The sequence below is a fragment of the Alosa alosa genome, chromosome 11 (assembly GCF_017589495.1).
Source record: "Alosa alosa isolate M-15738 ecotype Scorff River chromosome 11, AALO_Geno_1.1, whole genome shotgun sequence".
Taxonomy (NCBI): Eukaryota; Metazoa; Chordata; class Actinopteri; order Clupeiformes; family Clupeidae; genus Alosa; species Alosa alosa.
The window spans coordinates 10470588-10495291 of record NC_063199.1 but is presented as its reverse complement, the minus strand read 5'-3'; the positions used below and the strand labels follow the sequence as shown (position 1 = coordinate 10495291).

General features: G+C 47.6%; 1 protein-coding gene across 1 annotated transcript in view; it reads left to right on the top strand.

The window, feature by feature from the left end:
• The window catches only part of peak1 (pseudopodium-enriched atypical kinase 1), a 93259-nt gene extending 71141 nt beyond the window's left edge, over positions 1–22118 (top strand). Inside the window, 4 exon segments of the mRNA XM_048257018.1 lie at positions 3–3219; positions 9640–9860; positions 16323–17143; positions 19664–22118. Coding sequence (XP_048112975.1) covers positions 3–3219; positions 9640–9860; positions 16323–17143; positions 19664–21016 — 5612 coding nt within the window. The 3' untranslated portion in view covers positions 21017–22118.
• Positions 22119–24704: the final 2586 nt, after the last annotated feature.

Below are 24704 nucleotides of genomic sequence, written 5' to 3'. Positions count from 1 at the left end.
CCAGACTCAGCAGAGCCACACTCCAACTGGAGCCACCAGGCCCAACGCCAACCTTGCCAACAGCTCCCAACGGAGCGGTGGCACAGCACGCTCAGCTCAGTTCCGGCCACCTGTTGCCAAGAAGCCCACGATTGCTGTGAAGCCCACAATGATGCTACCCTGCTCCTCTACAGGCCTGGACGCTGAGGGAAACCAGCGGTCTGGTGATGGCCCAGGCACTGGCAAAACCTCAGCATTCACCGTGTGGAACCGTAATGGACTAAATCACCAAAGGCCTGGTGGACCAAACAACAATGAAGGCGAAAACGGTGGCGATGAAATTGAAGGCTATGGTCCTTGCAGCCCCAGAACTCCCAGTGGCAACAACAACAACAATGGACTCACAGATGTGTTGAAGGAGATTGCTGGTCTGGGCTCTGGACCCAGCACCAGTTCAAAAGACGACTTCCTAGGCAGGATCAGCAGCTCATACAGGCGCTCTCTGGAGAGGGGACTGCCAGCTGCTGGGTGCCTCGCAATGGGAAGCAGCAGTGGCCAAGCCAAACGGGTATCTCTCAGTGACAGTGCAGAGATCATAAGCACTGAAGGTGGACGCTTTTGCTATCCAGAGTTCTCAAGCGAGGGGGAGGATGATGATGATGAGGAAGATGAGGATGATGATGACAGTGATGGTGATGATGAGCATGAGAGCTGGGATGAAAGTGACGAGGAACTGCTAGCCATGGAGATCCGAATGAGAGGTCAACCGCGTTTTGCAAACTTCCGTGCTGCAACCTTGTCTCCAGTGCCCTTTGCTGCAGGAAAGAAATGGAACACTGTGCCACTCCGAAATCGCTCCCTGCAGCGCATATGTGCTGTGGACTACGATGACAGTTATGATGAAATCCTTAATGGTTATCCCTCTATGGACTCAAATGGGGGGCCTGGCCTCCTCCCCTATGGACAAAATGACTTGCAAGGCAGTGGGTTTTTGTCAAACTCCGAGTCCACCACCTCCCCAGAATCCTCATCCTCTATGCCTGATGATTCACGTACATCATCCAGCACTAGCAGTGTCCCTTTTGGTGTTCGCAACGGCCTACACTCGCCTGCCCCCCGAGAGGCGCTTACTCGTTCAGCTCCAGCAGAAAGAGAGCCTCAGCACAGAGCCTTGAGTTCACCAAAAGCCAATGAGACCCACAAAGCTGTTCTTGCCATTCGACTGGAGGACCAAGAAGCAATCCAGCGGGAAGGTGGTGCTCTTCCTCAGGCTCACCCTGGCCAGCCCATTACGATTAGCTTTAGTCCCACAGAGGAACAAGCTAAACCTTACAGAGTAGTGAACCTTGAAAAGCCTCCCATTTGTAAACCTTACACTGTGGTAGATGTGTCTGCATCTATGGCAAGCACAGAAGGCTATGCCCCAGAAAGCACTCCCAAACACAAGGGACTATCAACTCCCTTGAGCCCACCACCTTACCCCGGCTCCCCAATTAGTTTGTCACTGTCAGCAGGTTCCCCAATGTCCCCAGTATCACCACTTTCCCCAGCGACACCAGACACTCCAACAACCCCAGTTTCACCATCAACGGCAAACTCCTCTGCTCCTCTCAGCACTTCTCGCAAGAAACCTGGAAACATCCGCTACCAAGAGGTGTGGACCTCCAGCACCAGCCCTCGACAAAAGATCCCCAGGGTCGAGCTGGTCTCTGGAGGAGCTCCTGGGCCCTCTGTACCCCCTAGACACTGCACCCACAAATCTGCGCCCACCTCACCTATTGCAGGCCTATCTTCATCCCGCACAGTGCCAGTGAAGTCCCCAAATCTGTCAGAGATCAAGTTCAACAGTTACAACAATGCAGGAATGCCCCCATTCCCCATCATCATCCGTGATGAGCCAACTTATGCCCGCAGCTCAAAAAATGCTGTAAAGGTTCCCATTGTTATCAACCCCAGTGCTTATGACAACTTGGCTGTGTACAAGAGCTTCCTGGGTCTCAGTGGTGAACTGCCACAACCCAAACCTGGTGCTGGAAGCAGGGTCACCAGTCACACCTACGAGGAAATTGGTTCATCTGAGAGCATCCAAGCCTCCCCCGATGAGAAGTCTCCCAATAGCAAGCCCACGGGAGACAAGCTCACTGCAGAGGATGTAACAGGTGGCTTAGGAACATCTCCAAAATCCCTGGACTTGAACTGCAGAACCACTAGCGAACACAACACCACGCCAGCCACAACTCCTGTATCTCTCATCCCTCCCACTAGCGCCTCCTCTCCTCTGCCTGGTAGTCTGCCCCCAAACAGCCCCAGCTGTGCCACACCAGGGCGGAGTCGTAAGCCCAGTGGGGAGGCGTGCAAAGACAGCAACACTGACACTATGTCATCATCTGGCACCAGCACAGGGCAGCGGGAGAAAGCGAGCACTGTGCTGTCCCAGATAGTGGCTTCGATACAGCCACCCCAGTCCCCTCCAGAGTCCCCGTCTGCTCAGAGCAAAACTTGCAGTGCTGAGGAGCTCTATGCCCTCCCACCTGACGCCACTAGGGACACGCTCAGCAGACCCAAGTCACTTTTCTCCTCTACAGACGGATGCCTGTCAAAACCCAGGAAGGAGACTCCAGCCAAACACTTGCCAAAGTCCCAGAGTGCATCTGCCGCTGTGGCCCCAACAAGTCCTAAGGCAGAGGCAAATCCCCCTTTCCCTCCACCCAGGTCCACCTCCTCTCCATACCATGCCACCAATCTTCTCCAGAGGCACTTCAGCAACTGGACAAAGCCCTCTGCAGGGTCCTCTCGTCCCAGTGATGGAGAGATAAGTCCAGGGGTTGGAGAGGGCAGACGTCCATCATCTGAAAGTGCCAAGCCCAAACGCTGGATATCCTTTAAGAGCTTCTTCCGCCGGCGGAAGGACGAAGATGAGCAGAGAGAGAAGGTGGAGCGCGAGAAGGATAAAGGCAAACTGGTGGGCCTCGATGGAACTGTAATCACCATGCTACCTCCGCCTCCCACGCAACGCCACCACTGGTTTGCTGAAGCCAAAGGGGATGACCCCAACCAGAAACCCACAATAATATTTACATACAAACCAGACAGCAGTGCCACGGGTGATGGAGAGGGAGAATTACGTGTTGAAGAATGCAGGGAGACTGCTTCAGGAGAGGCCACTGTCATAAGGCCCTTGTCCCCTGGACAACCAGCTCCAAAGAGCAGAGCAAGTCTCCTTATCAGCAAAGTTATGAGGTAATTAGTCTCTCTCTCTCTCTCTCTCTCTCTTCTTTCATAGGCTCTAAAATTCCATTACCCTCACAGTATTTTTCACTATTCTCTGACCCTCACTGCTCTCTGAGGTAACCTTTTAAGTACATGTAATGCGCTGTCATTACTGTGTAGAGCTACCTTAATATTTAATTGATGCAGGGCAATCCAATTGAATGTGCTGTGCTTATATTCTCTTCTGTGAAGTACAGCAGCCTTTCAATATTTGCCCCTGGCTTTGTCTAATTAATTGCATAGTGCAACCATCCATCATTTTCAGTTAATTATATGTGCTCCAGCAGGAGTACTATGCTCAATCTGGAAAATGTAACAACTCCTGTTTCTTAAGGACAGAGTGGCGCTGATTAATTAGCCAAATGCGATATGCCCCTCAGTGAACTGTTTAAAATATAAACTTTGATCAGAAGTGAATCCTCATTTTGAGAAGTTCAATCAACACACTGTAATCACTAGAGCTCTTTATGAAAAGCTATGGAGGATGTGCCTGGACCTTATACCAAGCTTCCAAGTCTGAAGGCTCGTCTCTGAGAGCACTGCTGAGTAGCTGAAGGCTTTTTTGTGTCTTTCCACCATGCCTGAGTTCCTCTTGACCCTGTCAGGGGGGCCATACATCAGTGAGCAGCCTGGCTAACCACTCGCCCCTGTCCATCACATAATAAGACCCATAAATCAAGATGGCAGATGGCAGCAAGGGTCACTGGTAATGATCAGCTCGCTGCCTTGTCACATCCCCACAAGGGTCTCAAGAGGTTGAGCTAACTGGTGCTTACAGGACCTCATATTTGTCTGTGTCAAATGTAAATACAGTCCATCCTGTTGGTAATTAGGGACACTGAAACCCTTCGAGAGATGTGTCTTATTTATGAGCTGGGAAGCAAAATGAGCTTCAGACTGGCCCAACTGGCTCTTCAGAAGCTGTGCAAGTCCCTGTGCCTGGTGGTACCTGCCCCCTCTCATTAACACTGCTCTCAATAACAGTCAGGTGCTAGTGGCCTCATTCATTTCACTCAGCTCAGCATGGGTAATTGATTGCATAATAGCAGTGAAATTACTGAAGTTCTCCCAAACACATTCAATGCATAAATGGAATGCATGCTTTTTTTTCTTGCTTTGCGACTATTCTGCCTTCACATGTTTAGTAGTCTACCATGAATTACCCTGTGATGCAGGAGTGAATTGTAATTGGGCATGTTTTTATGACACACAGTCACACACCATCCTGTCACAGACTTCTGTAAATGGAATTGCACTTGTAAGTGGTTATTGTTATTATTTCTCACAGTAGAGTAAAAAAAAACAGGTTTCAAGAGTCATGTCTTGGCGCTGTATTTACACTTCACATGATTGATACACATTTACTGTGCATGATGTTCTGATCATTCAAGTATGTGCCTCCACACAGTCTGAACTTCAGCCTGAAATTATATGACTTGGTCTTACTTTCTACTATACTCTATTGTGAAGTTATTTATTTTTTTTATAACTATGTTTGGTTAGAGGGCAAGCCTATGATTCACACTCTGTCAGACCATTGAAATTGGTTTGCTCCACCAAATCATAAATTACAAAACCAACTTGTCATGCCAACAGGATCTTTGCCCTGTTGACATTCTGTAATGTGACCTGCATTTGTAGATGGATAGACAACCCTGCAATCTCCCCCACCTACATAAACCACTTCCTGTGGTGTCGCAAGCACTTCCTGTGTGCTCTGCGGTATGGGAGCTCTGCAGTATGTTCACCATACAACCTTTGATCCCTAGAGTGATAAAATCATACTCATTAAATGAATAGTGTTTGGGAAAGCCCCAAATGTCCTTCCCCATTTTTGCTCTTAGCTGTCAGAGGACGTTTATTCATCGTCAGACTCTCATCTCCAGTAGCACAACAGAAGCGTTTCGATTGGCAAACCAGTAGCCAACGGGTTGACAGGAAAGTGTCTAGTTTTCTTTGGTGGAGAGGAGGGGTTAAGCCGCCTTTAGCTTGTGAACGAGCCAAGTGATTGATTATGGGCGTGCTCATTGACACCACGCCAAATAGCACCTCAGACAGGTGAGTGCTGTGGAGAGTAAAGGCTGAGTGAGTTAAAGAGAGCCAGCCTAACGCAAAAAGGGAAAGCTCCCACTCATTGAGGCAGCCAGGGATTCCTCACCCTCGAAGAATGTGCCTGCTCTAGGACTACTTCTCGCAACCCGCTACTCTCAAAACTTGCTCTCATGGGGAACTGTGTAAGCCAATACAGAGGGTAAGCTCCGCTTTACACCTTTCATCTGTCCTGTTGACTTAGCGAGGAGTGCCTCACTGTGTGTGCGTGTGTGTATGTGCGCACATGCTTGTGTGTTCTATATTGTTTGTGGGCACATACGTTTAGGTATGCACACAAGGCAATAACATTGCAATAAGTACAAGGCACGTTCAGACTGTTTGAACAAGTCCTAACACCGAAAGCTGTCGTGTTGTGCTCGCAGTGGGCTCAGATATTTGTTGGGGAGGTGTTGGTTTTTCATCCAGTGTCTGGAGCTTACATTTGTTGAAGTTGTGCAGTTGAGATTTTTTGTGTAATATGTACCAGTGTGAGCATAGCAAGAACTTGGATGTGGGAGTTGTGCTTGTTTTTTTTCTGGTTGGAAGCATAGACAAGTAGATCAAATGGATGGAATGGCCCCCACCCCCATATTTTCCAGCATTCTCTAACTTTCTGCAAGTTCAACAGGTTCTAAATTATATGTTAAAAATCACCAGTGGAACCATCCTAACAATGCAGCCTGTTGATCTGATTAAATACTATACTGTGACAGTCAAGAACTTTTTGTGTTTTGCGTTGTTTTTGTTTTGTTTTTCTCTGGCTGTTTTTGTGAACATCACCAACCCATTTGGCTTTTTCTGAGGTCTACTGAAAGCTATGTTAGGTTTTGGCTATTTTTTTCTCATGTAGCTACTGTTGTTGATTCCCTCGGCTATGGTTATTATACTTACCATGATCTCTCATTGTAGTTATTATACTCACCATGATCTCTCACTGTATTTGTCTTTAATGCTCTTGGATATTTTGTTACTCAAAACCCCACTTCCTCTCTCTCACTCTCCACCAAAATGTAGACACCACACATGTTTTCTGCTGCGGGCCATTTTTAATGCTTTTGTGTCAACCAGAAGTGCACGCTTACATTTAAATGTAATTGGTTGCTTTGTCAGGAAGTGTCCAAAGAACTCTCAGAAAATGTCTTCCTTTGCTGCAGAAGCTTAGACATGATTGATTGATTTTTGACACTGAACAGTTTCAGCCAACTGCATGTGAAACAAATAGTCATAGTTGGGTAAATGTTTGTGAGGTCCAAACGTTAGACGTAAAAGTTTGTTTTATTTAGGAGGACAAGGTGTTGTTACTGATGTAAAAAGTTATTTTTGTCATATCTTGATTTGCCATCTGGGGCAGACATGGTGGTTAGGGCTTTGGGCTTGTAACCGAAGGGTTGTCTGTTGATCCCCGACCCAGTAGTGAAATGTGGGCGGGGGAAGTGGTTGAGCACTGCTCTCCCATGCCCACATCCACGGCTGAAGTGCCCTTGAGCAAAGCACCTAACCCCTCACTGCTCCCCAAGTGCCACTGTAGCAAGCAGCTTACTGCTCAGGGTTAGTGTGTGCTTCACCTCACTATGTGTTCACTGTGTGCTGTGTGTTTCACTAATTCACGGATTGGGATAAATGAGTACCGGTAGTTGTGATAAGGTTGGTCAGTTGTGACATGCTGTATGGAGAACATTACTCGGCCTATGTCACGTGGCCTGTTTTATATCTCAGCAGGTCCTCCTACAGCACCTGTAGGATTACCAAAGATTCTGCATTTGCACCGATCAGGTCCAGTAAGAATGTGGCCAAACCAGGCTGTCTTCTCGCACCACCTCGTTTGGGGTCATGTGAAGATGCTGGCCTGCTGACCTGATCATACCCTTTACGGGAACATTTGCTTCTACCATGTGTCATACCTGTGTAGCTTGCTCCTATTTAAGTCACCATAATTGCAGGAGAGTACTTTCCCCTAGGGCCACATTGATTGATGGCCTTCAATAGTTTGGACGGGTGAAATTCTCTAGCTGCAGCTGTGCAGCAATGTGTTTCTCTAATAGAATTATCTGCATCTGCGATCTGAATACATAATTTAAGCCCTCCATAAATAATAGTTGCAGAACGCACACAGCAAGAATCTTTTGATTCATGTCTAAATCATTGAATGAACCAGTGGGTGACTGCATTATGAACAAAGCACAGCAGTCAATCTGAAGACATCAGAGGGCCTCAGGTCCAGGTACCATTCATTATCCATTAGATTCTCATCCCGTCAGAGAGCTCTGCGAGTGGTGGAATATTGTATTATTTGATGAAATTCTCAGTTAATATACAGTGACTGATGAAAGTATTGCCACCCTTTTAGAAATGTTGTTTTTTAAGCAAAATACACAAACTTTTGGACTTTGTTTGAGAGAACAAACAAACTAGGACCATTTCAATAGCTCAACACAACTGAAACAACAATTGATTTCCCCAAATCCAACACAAAATATCACCAAAATGCTGCAGGAAGTGAATACTGTTAAACTGACACGATCATTGTCAAAATCCAGTGCTAAGGTTATGGGTAGTCAGACGTCAGCTGTGGGAACATTCCTAAGAAATATCAGTCCATTTCTAATGGACAATAGACTCAAGTTTAGTCACTTTACTGTACATTTCTATTGGTTTCTTTGGACAGTATGATATTTTCTCCAAGGATTTCCAAATATTTGAATGACTCTACCCTACCCCTTAAGGCCTAAAGTATCACCTTGAATTTCCCCTGGGGATCAATAAAGTATCTATCTATCTATCTATCTATCTATCTATCTATCTATCTATCTATCTATCTATCTATCTACCTAGTTATTGCCATGCATCAGTTTAGACAGGGTGCACATTACAGTGTATGCTTTATTCTTCCTCATCCAAACATACTGCTGTTTTATAAGCATGAACAAAACAGAATACTGAACCAAAACCATATAAATGAGAGACAATAGGTAACTGCCAGTTAGTTCTATAATTTTGTTTCAGTATTCTGTTTTGTTCATTAGAAATGGACTGATATTTATCAGAAGTGCTATCACAGCTGACTATTGACTACCCATAACCTTAGCACTGGATTTTGACAATGAAAAGTGCTTTTATCAGTGCAAAAGACACTTTTTGTGAAGGGTGCCAAGTCTTTTGGCCATGTCAGTTTGACAGTATTCACTTCCTGCAGCATTTTGGTGATATTTTGTGTTGTTTTCTCAAACAAACTCCAAAAGTGTGTGTATTTTGCTTAAAAACCAACATTTCTAAAGGGGTGCCAATACTTTTCAGTGACTGTAAAGGTGATGTGCATTTATTTGTCTTGTTCAGTGATTGTCTGTGTGGAACATGTTTTTGTGGGAAATTACACACAAATGGTTCATTTTGTGGTTTTCACCCACACACACACACACACACACACACACACACACACACACACACACACACACACACACCGACACACTTTCCTACTGGCATCTTATAAAACAGGTGCTAATAACACTTTGGTGTCTGGCACATCTCCACAAAACTTACTTCATAGTCAGCAGAGAAAGACGTGTTAATTCTTCCTCACACTCATAATCAGCTTGCTTCTCCGCATCTGGTCGCCTAGTCTAAACTGCTGAATGTTTCACTGAGAGGCAGTCCAAAAGCTAGGAGAGCATATAGTGCAATCATTAGCTAAGTGCACACTTGAACCTGTTCAATATAGGCACTAAAATAAGGTACTACATTGCTTAAATGTTCTTTTAAGTTTTTCAGTGTTAAGCGTTATCTGTTTTTCAGTGTTAAGCATCGAGGATTTTTTTTTTTAAGTATAAGTATATATACTCTTTTGATCCCGTGAGGGGAAATTTGGTTTCTGCATTTATCCCAATCTGTGAATTAGTGAAACACACTCGGCACACAGTGAGGTGAAGCACACACTAATCCCGGTGCAGTGAGCTGCCTGCAACAACAGCGGCGCTCGGGGAGCAGTCAGGTGTTAATGTAGGTGCCTTGCTCAAGGGCACTTCAGCCGTGCCTACTGGTCGGGGTTCGAACCGGCAACCCTCCAGTTACAAGTCCGAAGCGCTAACCAGTAGACCACGGCTGCCCCTTAAGGCCACGGCTGCCCCTTTTGCATTGGTTTTATTGAGCTGAGGAACCAGGAAGTCCAATTTGGTTCCGAGTTTGTCATCATAGATGATGGCCTACTTTGCTTGTCATGTTAACTGTCCCAACTCATTTCCCTTTCCTCTGCATTTTCTCCTTCTCTCTCTCTCTCCCCACCATCTCCCCCCTCCCCCCTTACAGCCAAGCGCAGATGGAGTCGGCCGAAAGCGAAATGCCCACCGCTGCCTCCCTGCCGGCCAAGCTAGAGTTGTCGTCAGTGGCTGAGGCCTGCGCCTCGAGCGCCAGGCCCATCCTTGCGTCAGCCAGCGAGGGCAGTGCCAGCCTCGGGGAGCAGGAGGAGGAAGGCAGTCACTCGTACTCGCCCGCCTCCAGCTCTTGCAGCGCCACCTACAGCAACCTGGGTAAGAGCACACACTGGGAACGCTGGGAGCGCTGGTCTCCCACTCACTGTCTCCATGGTCTGCCAGGATTTTCCAACTGGCGTAAAGAATTTAGCCACAAAGGGAGGGATACGGAAGTAAAAGCTGGACTTGTTGTTTGTTACTGTCTTTCTGCCTTTGCTCCACTCTGTCTCAGTAGATAGTATTATTCGAATGTGCATCAGTAGTTTTTGTAGTCGTCGTGACAGTTGTAAAACTCCTGCACAGTCTCATCAAAACTTGAGTGTTCCTCTTCAGAAACTGTCAGGGGTTGGGTTACCATGACTACAAGAAAAATCACAATGCTGTTGTGCACTCCCTGGCCTGCGCCTGCTATTGTAGAGAAACCAGTGTGCCTCTGTACTGTTGGTTTGCACCCGTACAGTCCATGTTATTGCTGTCATTTGCTTACTCGTGTAGTTTTCAATAGAGAATGAATATAATTTCATGATTGTTGTTGTGAATCTAGTCAAAGTGATCAGTTCTTGTCATTACCAAGTTAAGTAAAAACTTGGCAGTCCAATTTAAGCAATGTAAGTGATATTCTTCTTGAGTCACCAACATCATCCCAGACTCAGATCCACAGGTCCAGAGTTCAAATGAGATGATCTGCACCTGACTCACTAAAGTTACTGTGAAAGCAGAGGCATTATTCATGAGAGGAAAGAGAAACTAGATAGAAATAGAATGACTAATTGGCTGCCCTGCCCTCTCCTATCCTTCTGTGCCAAAAGTGTACATTGACATTCTAGCCTCACACAGACCCACTGCCCACTGAGATCACTAAAATCAATATAACAGCTTGGCTGGCAAGTGATTAAGATTATAGTCATACATTGCAATTGCACGCCACATTCCTTGCTGTGTGACTGAGTGTGAAGCTGCCTGGTTTTTAGGACAAACATGACCGCCTCTAACCCAGTTACATGCTGTTCCATAACTGACATATTTTGGGAGAGGGTTGGCATTGGCGACTCTCCCCATACCTCCCTAATGATGTCCCATGTTTCCACATACTAATGAAACTTGCATAGTCTTTACAATGGAAATAGAAATCAGGAGCTTTCAGTCTGAAACTCTAGGATGCTAGTTATCTCGCAAAGAACTCTTGAGGCAGTTTCCCCCTCCCCAGCAGACAGCTAATTGTGGTAAAAATGATATGTAAGGAAGTGAATGTGTCAATTTGGAAATGTGAGATGTATTTTTTACACTGAAAAGTGTAACTCTCATGCATACTGTATTAGTACACCTTAGTGATGCTGTTTTATCTGACAGAAAAGAATATGTGAAATTAATTTTTCCTCACTTATGTGTCAGGATGCTCACCATTTTTGGGCTCAGCTCTTTGACAGGTGAAAATGTAAGATAATGTATCCCTGAAATAGGGTGGCATAGGAGGCATATTCTGTACTTATTATTTTGTATTGTTTATTTTGCCCTTGTCACTCAAAATACAATATAGGCCTTCCATCATTCTCCTCACAGCCACTCAGCCATGTAGATGTATGTGGATCTCTGGCTGCACTTCACTGTGTTATTTTGCGCAAAAGGATGACGTTTCTGAAGTTTAAAATGAATGAGACGACAGCACAGGCAGTACAAGTTGTAGTCCTAGTTGTGTAGACTACCACCCTTATCATCCACCCCACCTCCTCTCTCTCTCTCTCTCTCTCTCTCTCTCACTCTCTTCCCTCACTGTGTCCTCTGACCCGTATGATTGCGGTCATTATGCATTGTTCTCCATCTGACCTCTCTCTGTTCAGCTCTCTGTGCTCAAGCCGTTTGCCGCTGCCTCAGCTATGTGCGGAGGAAGTTGAGTTTCCCTGTGACTAACGGCCCAGCCAGAGCCTGGGCAGGGGACGCTGCCTGGCATTGACAAGGCTCTGATGCATCCTGCAGGCCCTGGGAAGCTTCTGGAAAAGGGCTTTTCTCATTGCTCCCTAATGACATGTGTGTTAAGCCCCTTGGTGGGCCTTTTGTGAGCAGCCAGGAGTGTGTGCTCGTGTGTGTGTGTGTGTGTGCGTGTGTGTGTGTGTGTGGCCTGCTGTGTGAGCCATGTGTGGCACTTTGATCTTCTTAATGGGGTGACCATTTGTGAGCTTTTGTGTGTCTATAGGTTTTTGTGTGTGGGTGTGAAAAAACAGCTCCTCTACTGATTTCTGGAGGTTAATGAAAGAACTATTAGCAACATTAGAAAGAACTAGTCACCATCATGGTTGCATGCAGTGTCACGATTTCTGCAAAAGCCTGTCTTCTGCTACTCTGTCACACAAAGCACATGCACTTTCGCCTGACTTACTACAACTCACTATTACAGACAGCACAGTGGAAAACTTATTGAATGCTCTGATAGAGATTTTATTGTTTGGTGCTACAAACAACAATATCCTTCATAAAAGCGAAAAATGAACTGTATTGATTGTCTTTATCTGTCGCTCTGCTGCCAATATACACACACACAAACACACACACACACACACACACACACACTCTAGCACCCCTCCCCTTTGTGAAGTGTCAGTAGAGAGGAGGGAGCATGGCTGGCTACCTTTCCCTCTCTCCCTCCTACTCCCTCCCTCCCTCCCTCTCCCTCTCTCTCTCACACTCTCTCTCTCTCACTCTGTGTCGGTCTTTGAGAGTGTGGAGACAGTGTGAGCAGGTCTCTCCTGCCTGGTGGCGAGTGGCGCAGCAGGAAATCTTAAAAGAGCTCGCTGAGCACGCTTAGCAGCAAGGATGCTGCTCATGCTTCCGCCGCCACCGCCACTTCTCTGAACTTTGTAGCATTTAGTGGGGAGGCACAGAGCAAAAGAGGTAGGGTTTTTTCTCTCTCTCTCTCTCTCTCTCTCCCTCTCTCGCTCCCTGTCTCACTCTCGCATGTTATCTGTAGATTTCGCCTTGCTTGTTTATCTCTCTGCTCTGTGCTGCGCTGTCTGTGTTGGCACTTGGCAGTGCTGCACTCAGGTCAGTGGAGTGTGCTATCAGGCTTGCCATATGTTAATCCTGCGCACGGTGAGCTGTGATAGGAGATCAGTGAGCAGGGAGGAGAGGTGAGTGTAAAGCTGACTTTTGCTGGCTGTCCTGTTGCTAATCTACACCTGTGAGAATCGGGGTGGGGTGGGGTGGGGTGGGATGGGGGGATCAAAGGAATGGTGATCTGTCATGCTTTATCATGTAGCTGTCTTGTTTTCTTTCTTCCCCCTCTGCTCTGCTTTCAAAGTGCCACAAGGAGTTTTGTAGTGCTGGAATCCTAAGCCTTTGAGAGGGTGACATGGGTTTCTGATGGGTAGTTTTAACAGCAACGTTAAAGACGTTTATGTGGAGGAGAAGGCTGGCTTTTACTTTGTCAGTGTTGTATGATTGGAATTGTGTTTCTGTTACCTTTTATGATGAGAGGGGAATTTAGCAAGCTTGCTGACCATCGAAGGGAGATTGAAGGGATTCAGTCAAGAGATTGTCCCATGTGACTCTGACCTTACACTTTCTCTCATTGGCCCTTTAGTTGGCACAGCACCGGTGCTGAAGATCCAATAAGATTACTGCCAACAGATCTACACACACACACACACACACACACACACACACACACACACACACACAGACACACACACACAACACACAAACACACACACACACACACACACACACACACACAGAGAGAGAGAGAGGGAAAAAAAACAAGGAAGTCATCAACAGGAGGTGATTTGTTAAAACAGTGTCAGTCCTCACAATATTTAATTTTCACATTGTGAAGTGGCAAAAATTAGGTTGATGATGTTCTCTCCATCCCTTTCAGCGTAGGTGTTTTTTTTTTTTTCTCGGGCATAGAAATGTGTAATTCTGTTGTGTGTGGGAATAGAGCACTTGGAACCCCTCATTGACTTGGATGCCCCAGGCCAACCCTGTTTGGCATTTATGACGCCCCTTTAGAAATGGAACTCTTCTTATGACCTCAGGGCTATCCTGATCCACCAGAAGAGAGGCTGAAACTCTTTTGCATAGTGAATATAAATCAGACTCTTCTGGTTTGGTATGGGTGGGTTGTTATTAGCAGTGTCAAGCATGTTAAGGTCCCAAGAGACAGCATTGGGACCCAAATTAAGTGTAAGACTGGGACACGTGTGTGTGTGTGTGTGTGCCTGTGTGTACCTGTGTGTGTGTGTGTATGTGCCTGTGTGTACCTGTGTGTGTGTGATGTATATAGAGGCTGGGGTAGACTCACCAAGAAGTCGCAATCCTGGCTCACGTTCCAGTATGCATGAAAAGGTGCCAGGAAATAGCAATCTATTTGGGTCAGTCAAGGGAACACCTGAACAGCCACATGTGCAAAGAAGACTTGTTTAGATGGAAAGAAGATAAACTCTTTGGAAGCTTTATTTAACCAGGAAAGGAATTAAGAACAGCTTGTTATTGGCAATGGAGGCCTCGTCACCCAACCGTGTAGGATCATTAAAATATGATTGGAAGTTAAAACAAAACAGTACAAGGTCTCATCAACACGTTTTTGCCATGTCATGGTTCATTGTGTTTTAATGGTGCCAGGTGCCATATTCCACTCATGGTTGGTTTCTGATTAATATGTAGCCCAGCCAGTGATCAATCAATAATTAATGGTATTTTTAAGCGAGGCACTGCCCCAGGATTTGATTTGTATGCATTCTTTACACATGGGGATCGGTATTTGTCTACGACTATGGTGAGGTCAAAACTTGGATCCTTAATTTAGTGAATAGAAAGCTTTTTGATTGTGTAAGACTTGGAAGGTGAGGAGAATAAATACTTTGGGCTCTGGATTTTACTTATACAGACTTTTTATTATACATCTTCTCAACACACTCAGCATTACGAAAATGGAAGGCCAGAATAACCTCTTCTGGCATTCATTACGAGATCTGTCGTTTCCATGATGAAAAAATAACATCATGGCCCTAAGAGTCTTAGAGGCAGGAGCCCATCTGGAGAGGAGTAGAGATTACACTGTCTTTGGAGGGCTGATGGTGGCTTAAGTGGACAATGTTAAGTGCTATCAGGTCGTGAAACAGGATTCTTCATATCTAACTTACAATCTTATGTAGCTGGCCCTTTTGATATTTTTTTCTATCTTATTTCAAAGATGTTTTAGTAGAAGACACCGAGTGCCTTGGAATATCTGTACATGTTTATTTTTTCACATTAGTTAAACCCATATCTTATGCACAAGCTGTCCTGGGAAGTTCTCAGACTTCTATTGTCATTATTCTTTCTATTTTCTTCCTCTTGACTATTGTTTTTCCTCTCTCTAACATGGAACATACTTTTGTGATTTTTAGCTTGGTCGTCAAAATTAGGGCAGAATTAACTAAAGCTGTCAGGCAAAATCACCCTTTACTTGCCTCTTTAAGCCTCACTGGTGTTGGCCAGAAATGAGATTTGAGTTTTTATCTCACCCTCACACGGGCGGTTGGACAGCCCTCTCTCCAGCTGTCCCTCTGGAGGTCCTGACTCCTCCCCAGGAGACCTCCCCCTGGGATTTGTCTGGTTCATCCCTCCAGAGACCGGCCATAGATGGGCACCACAAGGGCCATCTGGGCCTACTGTTTTACCCGGGGAGCTGTGGTGTGGTTTGTCAATAGGGAAGCTAAGTTAAAGTAAACAGTTAAAGTAGGATTAAGCTGACGCTTTTATCCAAAGCAGCAGGAACTCAGAGCATTCAAGTATCACACCTGGGCCCACCTTTTCTCAGGCGTCGACGCTGTCGCTGCTTATTAGGCACATTCGGACACAACAGTTCTAAGAACACAGTTCTACTACTGTAACTGGAGAGGCTACCCCTAGAACTACACAGTTCCTGGGGCTTTTTTTCTGTTTGCATTCACACACACTAGGAACTCTGAGATGACTTAACACACATTAGAAGCCCAATTATTACATGAACAATTAAGTAAAGAAACAGATAGCATTGCTATTTAGTTACTAGCTACTGAAGTGTATTGACAATCTAGAGGCTCATGGTATCAGGAAACATTTAAAAAGAAAGAATGAACATTGTTAATAAAAAAAATTCTCATCTGTTCAGAAAGCATTCGTTTTCATGACAAGAGTCAGTGTCTGTAGCCTTCTCATGCAGTTTGTATGTTATGCAAATTAGAACAGAAGTTGAATTAATTTTACAGAGATTTTTTTTTAAATGTGGCTTCTGCTGTCTTGGCATACACATTAGTCATGGTTCCTATGCACAGGGAAAAGGCCGTACCCCTAAGTAGGAGCTCAAATAGTTACAGTATAGGAACTGCAGTCAGAGGAACTTTTTAATCCCCAGTTCCATGCTGTCTGAATGTGCAAAAAAACTTGGTTCTTGGAACTGTATGTTCTAGGAACTGCAAAAAGTTCCTACAGTGCGAAAGGGCCTATTGTCATTGTGTTTCAGTTTGATGTAAGAGTGACTTTGTGTTGTCTTTGATCCTACAGGTCAGTCCAGAGCCAACATGATCCCTCTGAAGCACCCCAGGAACGTCAAGGCCTCGGACGACACTCTCGCCTCAGTCGACCCGGATGCCCCTGAGTCAGCGGTCAAGGACACGCCGCCTCCCCTCCCCAAGAAGGGCACCGGTGGGCGCACCTCCGCGCCTGATGCCCACCTCACCAGGGAGGTGATGCCACTGCGGCCGCGTGCCGAGGCCAAACCTGGCGGCACCAACCTGAGTGTGGCCAACCCGCTCTACGACCTGGACTCCACCTGGGAGACGGCCAGCCAGAGCTCCTCACTCAGCTCGGAGGCGCGCGGTGCGCTGGACCACGAGTCAGGCGACTCGCTGGAGCGGCCCACCATCGTGGGCAAGGGCCGGCCCGCCAACAGCCTCTCATGCCTGGCCACTGGCGCCGCCACCGCCAACAGCGCCACGGCTGGCCGCGAGTGGCGGGGCTGCCGCAGCGCCGAGTCCCTGGCAGGCCGAGCTCGCACCACAGGCCGGGTGCCCGCCAGCGGAGCCGGGGCAGCAGCCAGCGCAGCAGCCAGCGCCAAGCCTCAGAGGCAGGCTCTCTACAAGGGCATGGACAGCTGGGAGGAGGTGGTGGGCCGCATCCGCGGCCTGCACACGGACACGCTGCGCAAGCTGGCCGGCAAGTGCGAAGACCGCTTCATGGCCGGCCAGAAGGACCACGTGCGTTTCGGCACAGACAGCTGGTCCCACTTCAGGCTGACCACGGGCAAGCCCTGCTGCGAGGCCGGAGATGCCGTCTACTACACGGCCTCCTACGCCAAAGACCCACTCGTCAACTATGCCATCAAGGTGAGAGCCAACACACGTCCTCTGAAAGTTCCTCTCTCTCTCTCTCTCTCTCTCTCTCTCTCTTCTTTTCTTCCTCCTTCTCAATCTCTTTCGTTACCTCTGTAAGCGTCAGCTGGAGATCTGAGGGGACACACTAAAAAAGCTTTACTTTTCATCACTTTCATACCTCTTCGCACTACTGAAAAAAAGTGATATATTTTCTAGGTCACAAGCCTCGCAAATAGTGCATGTTCAGATCGAAACACAAAGTGTCACAGCACAAAGGTGCAGTGAGAAGTCAAAGGAACACTGTCTTGATGAGATGATGCATTTCTTCACTCTGCACTGAGGCATTATGAAGTGAAATATTTTTTTTGGTTGTTGTTGTTAATGTTGTTTTTTATTTAGCTGTTTGATGGAATATTGTCCTTGCTGATGACACTATTTCATCATCTCTGGCTGTTTTGATCTAGTCACTGTCTCAGTAGGAGGTATAGTTATAGTTGAGTGTTTGTTTGTTTGTTTGTGTTGACTGACATCTCAGAGAGCTTCATTAGTATGCCTCTAAGTGAGAGGGAGAGGAGAGATGGAGCAGAGGCATGTTACCAGACGACTGAGGGAGTGAAGTAGAGAGTGCATTATTTACACATGGTGAAAACCTCGCCCTTCAAAACGACTGCTCTATTAAAGACGGGCTCAGGAGAGATGCTTGTTTTTTCTCTCTGATAAATAAACAACAATTCTAACTCCTCTCTCTCCCTCCCTCTCTCTCTCTCTCTCTCTCTCTCTCTCTCTCTCTCTCTGACTCGTTCGCTGATTTTTTCCGTTTACCTCTCTCTCGCTCTCAGAGCCCCAATTAGAGGAGAGACAACTCTCCTCAGCTTCTTTTTTCTTCCCTCTGCCATTCTGAAATGGTGTAAAAAATGTTCATCAACTTCTCCTGGAAGCGACAGGGTGCTTCTTTTCACAAGGTCTGCGAGTTCTCACAGTCTCTCATTACACGTTCCCCCCTCCTCCCCATTACACCTCTCAACTCAGGCCTAGACTGGCTGCTGCCGGCTGCACTAGACGCACAGCTGGACGGCACGGGAGCAGCCGAGCAGGCGTTCGCACTGGGTGCCTCTGGTCATCTCCTACCTCCCTCCAAAGGCTCATTATCTTCAAAATATGGAGGCCTTTATAATTGAATAACCTCATGTCAAAGAATGTTTTTGTTAAATGTTAAGTGATTAAAAAATAACAGTGTGCATAGCTGTGAGGGATGTGTTATGTTGGGTGGACATCATCGGACATCGGAATTCAAAAGGTCATGCAGTGCGAAGCAGCAGAGCCACTGTGTGAGTGAGCTCGGTATTCTCTGATCTGAATGGTATCCTCCCTCTGCAGGGCCTTACCCCAATTTCTCCCTGTCAGGCAGTGGGAGTGAAGGATTCCCTTTGGTGTTTTAGTGAGGGGATAGAGCCAGAGGAACCACAGAGGGAGAGCAAGGGAGAGAGAGAGAGAGAGAGAGCAGAGGCCCGGAGATAAGGTGGCTGCCCGACCGCTTTGATCAGGAGTGCAGGGGGTTGTGGGCAGAATGAAAGGCATGGGGGCTGTGTGCCGGTGCTGGAGAGTGGGGGCGGCCGGGAAACCTGTCAGCCTGAGTTAGAGCGCTGCCGGGCCGGAGCCAGTCAATTCTGCTGGGGCCCTGCCTGCTGTTGGAGCCGCTCCATCCCACACCACCCATCCCTCCTCCTCAGCTCTCTCTCTCTCTCTCTCTCTCTCTCTCTCTCTGCGTTATTTGTGAGATCAATAGCGTAAACGCTAATGCGCACTGCATCATCTGACAGAATGAGAGAGGAGGAGAGATGAAAAAGCATTATTCCCCCGTCATTACCATCTCGCTGGAGGCCATCTCTCATCCCGGAGGTCTCTCTGGCTGCCCATCGCCGCTGGAGCCTCTCTGTGTGTGTGTGTGTGTGCGTGTGCGTGTGTGTTTAAACGGACACTGTTACATAGTTGGTGAAGTGAAATATTTTGGAGGGTTTTCCTGCTTTTACTCCGTTCATTTGCGTGATCAACCACTAAGACTGGTGTCTCATTTTCCCACCCACTCAAGTGTATTGGGGCGTGGGAGATCTAACACACCAAATAACTCACTTACACTGTGTTTGTGTGAGCATCTGAAGCACCATTAGCAAACTCACAGGCTTCCATCTTGCAAATCACCTGTGTCACCCACACAGTGACTGCACTCTTAATTATGCAAAGACTCCAGCTTATTCCCATGTCTAAGTGCCATCTGTATAAAAACTAATCTCACATGATATCAAAGCGTTTGGAGGGGAGAAGCATGGAGCATATAAACTGTTGAAAAAATAAACAAACATGGCCTGCTTTTATGTCTTCTCCCAATGTCCCCACAGTAGTAACTGCCTGATGAATTTAGTGAAAAGGAAATACATGCTGTTTTTCATAGCGAGCAGGTTCCTACCCACGAGAGCAGTTAACTCCTGTGAGTGTGAATGTTGAGCTCACTGCCTCTTCCTCTCTTCCCTTTAGATCTGCAGGAGTAAAGTGAAGGAGACCCAACAGCAGTTTTTCCACAGCCTGGCGGTGAGACAGAGCCTGCCGCTCCACTTCAACATCCAGCAGGACTGCGGCCATTTTGTGGCCGATGTGCCCTCCCGCCTGCTGCCCTGGGAGGAAGAGGAGGAAGGTGAGAGTGAAGAAGAAGAGGAAAAGGAGGAAGAGGAGGGGGGGAAAGAGAAGGAGTCGCACAAAAAGGAGAACGGCCCAGAGAGGGAGAAGAGGAAAGAGGTCGCGGAGAAGCGGTCGAGCAAAGAGGCGTCTGAGGCGTCTGACACGGTGGCACACAACGGGCAGGAGGGCGAGGCTGTCGCCGCTACCGCCGGTCCATCTGGGAAACTGCGCAGCCGAGTGGTGGTGATCACGCGCGAGGTGCCCTTCCAGACGGTGGCGGACTTTGTGCGGGAGGGCCGCGAGCGGCACACCCACAGCCCGGACCTGTACGAGCGGCAGGTGTGCCTGCTGCTGCTGCAGCTGTGCTCGGGCCTGGAGCACATGAAGCCCTTCCACGTGACGCACTGTGACCTGCGCCTGGAGAACCTGCTGCTGGTGCACTGCCAGCCGGGCAACCCCTGGAACCTGGACGTGCCCAACGGCGAGCCCAACAACAACAACAACGCCTTCAGCGCGGGCACAGGCGCCAACGCGGGCCAGGGGGCCCTGGCCAATGCCTGCCCGGCGCGCCTCATCATCAGCAACTTCGCCCAGGCCAAGCAGAAGGGCGCCGCGCTGGCCCAGCACCAGGCGGCGGCCGCCGCGGCCAACGCCCTCCGCGACCACTCGCGCCTGGCGCCGGAGATCGTCACGGCCACGCAGTACCGCAAGTGCGATGAGTTCCAGACGGGCATCCTCATCTACGAGATGCTCCACCGCGCCAACCCCTTCGAGGAGTCGCCCGAGCTGAAGGAGCGCGAGTACTCGACGGCCGACCTGCCGCCGCTGCCCGTGCGCTCGCTTTACTCGCAGGGTCTCCAGCACCTGGCCGCGCTGCTGCTCAACGCCAACCCGTCAGAGCGCATCCAGATGGCGGAGGCGCGCGCCTGCCTTCAGTGCCTGCTGTGGGGGCCGCGCGAGGACCTTTTCCAGGCGCTCAGCGCCTCGCCGGGCCCCGGCCATCGGCAGGCCACGCTGCAGAACTGGCTGGACCTCAAGCGGACGCTGATGATGATTAAGTTCGCCGAGCGCTCGCTGGACACGGTGTGCGGCGTCAGCCTGGAGGACTGGCTCTGCTGCCAGTACCTGGCCTTCTCCACGCCGGACTCGCTCGGCCGCGTCGTCCGCATCCTGCAGCACCAGCAGCAGGCCCTGCAGGCACTGCACGTCTGAGCCCCCTGTCTCTGGCTCGCCTCCGGACCGCCTTTGGGCTGCTGCCTAGCGCTTAGCACTAGTCACCGTGCCGACGCCCCTCCCAGGGAGGGGGGCACGGCTGCAGGCCTGCTGTCTCCTCCCCCTCAACGTGCTCCTCTGTCCCACACGGCTACAACCAGACTCTGCCGCTTGGAGAACTGGACAAGTCCATCAGCTTTGTTTGTGGCTGATTATTACTATGCGCTGTACTTGTACCACATGCATTTTAACTACATGTTATGGTTGTGCTTTGGATTTTGTTGTTTATTTGTTGTTGTTTTTCCTGGTATCCAGTCAGACTTGGTTCTGAGGCTTTGAGAGGGTTTGATGACCAGTACTGACCAGTTTTGAGAAACAGACTGACAAACTCATAAAAAAGAAACATGGCAAAGCATATAAGAACTTTCTTAACAGACACAAGCATTTCTTTGATAGAAGTGCCGCAAGAGTGGAGGGGAAAAAAAAAAAGAATTTCATATCATTGCTAAATAATCCATGTACCTTTTGATATAACTGTAGTCCATACTGTGTTTTGTGAGGGAAGTAGCTGCTTCAGTACATCTACCAGTGTGTTTGTTCAGAACAACCTCAGTCAGAATAAATAGCTCGCAAGCAACTGGAAAAGACATACCATCAAGTCCAGAAAGACAACAGAGGAAGGGAGATGAAGGAGAGAGATCAAGTTGACTGAACAGAATTAGAAGGCATTGAATGTCTTTGGAACAGCAAAAATGGCCGGCATATCAGGTACTTGTGAATGAGCTGGTCTGGTATCAGTACTTAATTCACCTGGGATTTTTGGCTGCAATCAAACCACTCATCGCTCACCAACCGATTCACGAATCAGGAGGCTGCCCGCTGTCCACCCAAAAGCGTTCGACCAGTGGAAAGGTGTTTGTGTTTTTCAAACTGCATGCTGATGTGTGAGTTACGCTCGTTTGGGAAAGTCCCACGCACATGATTGACAGGGAGCCATCGCTGAGGACACAGTATGTGCTGGTGAAACGCCGATCCAGACTGGGCCAAGCTGTTCTGACAGGACTGTCCCTCTGACCCATCCCCTCACCCCTCTAAACCCCCCCCACCCACCCCCCTCGCCCTGTTCGGTCCACAGAGGACTCTTCACAGGCTGCCCACAGGACGAGCTGTCTTAAGCCCGGGGCTTTAGGCTCTCACAGCCAGGCCGTGTGGCGAGAATATTAATAGAAAGAGGGGAAATAAGGTAGAAAGGGAAGAGAGTGCCACACTAGGACAGACGGGAGACACCCTCCAGCCACGGGACCCTGTCCTCGCGTCCTCTTCTTCAGCACTTAATGCAGATCAGCCCTGCTCAGTTTTCATTTTGATAGGCGTGAAACACAATCACACACACACACACACACAAACACACAGAGGGAGGGAGAGAGAGTGATAACAGAGTGGGACATTAGTGGCTGTCTCTGTGGATAGCATCTCATGGAAAAGTGGATGTTCAGGCTGTTTATCCCAAAGTCACCCAATCTAAATCTCATATTTTTCTATCACTGAGTAATGTTATGCAAAACAGGCAACGAGAGAGAGGAGGAGGCAAGCCAAAGATTTGCAGGATGTGTTCTCTCTCTTCCTCACTCTAGCATGTCATCCAGTTATTGCTGGGTAGGGAAATAAGGTTGTTTGAAAGTATTTTTGTAGATCCAAGTGCCCTTACACAGTCGACACTGCATAGCAAATCTGAATCGGTAGATGAAATGCCTCTTGCCTGGCCCAAGTCCGTCAGCCAGGGTTCAAGTCAGAAATGGCACTTCTGTGTCATGCAAGTGAGTCAGAGTGAATCCAGAAGTTAGGGGTTTAAGTGAAGCACAGGTCAGAACAGCTCTAGGACGTCTTTTTACAAATAGCTTTGGGTGGACAAATGCTTCTCTACTTAAAGATACCTGTGCAATTGTTGTTAAAACAACATATGGAACTGACAGTATTTAAACATATTTTATGTACTTGATATCATTATATGCAACATAATAAGTTACAACTCTTTTTTTCAGTTTGGCACATAAGTAACAATAAGAACATCTTGCTACAGGTTATTTTTCCTCACATCAACCATGCTATGATATGTAAAGTGTGCTCCAAAGCCAGGATATGATATTTGCAGTGTGTGTATGTTTGTGTGCATGTTGAAGGGGAAGGCTTTGGATGTTTGTATCAGGGACTGCACACATTTTTCTTTTTTTCTTTTTGTTTCTATATTGTCTGTTATATATATATTTTTCCTTTATCGTGATTACGAGTGACAAAAGTTTGCACATTCAGTAGAAAACTGTCACACTCCTAGATGGAGTGAGGGAATGAGTGAGAGGCGTGTCAGCATAAGTGTGGGGGGGGGTGGAGTGAACTGAGCTGGCCCCTGTGTTTTTATGTCAGTCCAGCAGCACATGGAATGTATGTGTGTTTGTCGATTTCTAGCGAAGTGACCAGTGACCCTCTGCCCGAAAGGATCCCTCCCTCACTTAAAGCAGCTGCCCGATTTCCCATAGGCTGCACCCGCCCAGCTGTCTTTTTTTTTTTTTTTTTTTTTTTAAACCAGTGTGCAGAACCACTACACTCAGAGAACTCCAGATCAATAGAGATCAAGAAAGTGACCACTGCCTTAAACCAATCTGCTCCATTTTAGCCAACTGCACCAGCCCAACTCTGCATCATCCAAGCTGAACCACAGAGATCGATTATGTGGTCAAGAGACCAGTGGCAAACAGCCTGTCAGACTGCAGTCCAGCACCACACACACACACACACACACACACACACACACAAACAAACACACACACACACACACACAAACACGCACACTGCAGCGTGCAAATCAGATTGATGAGCCGACCTGGGAAAGGCCCTCTGTCTCAGCTGCAGTAATGGCAGCCTAGAATCAATGGCAGTAAAAGGGGGGAATTTGCCACGGTGAGATTGCAGCATATAGCGTTTTCATCAGGTATTCAGGATCATTTCCATTCCTTGCAAACACTCAGAAAAGGAAATTACAATGAAGTTTGTTTCATTTGCCCCCTGAAGTCTTTAATGTAGACTATCTACCATTTTTGCCATCTACCATGATATTTTTTGTATAAACAATATATAAAAATGCTTGTAAAAAGAGAGCAGTAGGATATCTCCAGATTACTAAAACAGCGTTATTAAAGGCTCATTCTTTTAAGAGTATTTTTTTTTTTAAAGAAAATAGTACGGTATAACTTATGGAATCTGTGACAGGTTATCAATGGCAATGTTGTTGATACACATAGAGACAGTACAGTGGTATGTAGGGTTTTTAAAAGGTCCCATTCCACTTATAGCACCCCATTCATCTGCACATCAAAACCTGATCGATTTGAAAAAGCAAAACAGCACATACATATCACTAATGTCTTTCTGCTTGCTGCGGCTCCCTCATCCCATATTACATCCTCACCCCCTAACACACACACACACGTGCACACACACACTCACACTCTGTGCTCAGTGGCAGTTCTGCTGTGGAGGTGGGATCCTCAACATAGTCGGGTTTGTTCTCAGAGGGACTCTGGACGCATAGTCCAGGTTGCTGCTGACTAGTTTATATACTGAGGAATACACATGGACCGCACTGGTGGCCGTCCTTGTGTCAGACAGAGAGAGTGATCAATTCTATTTGAAT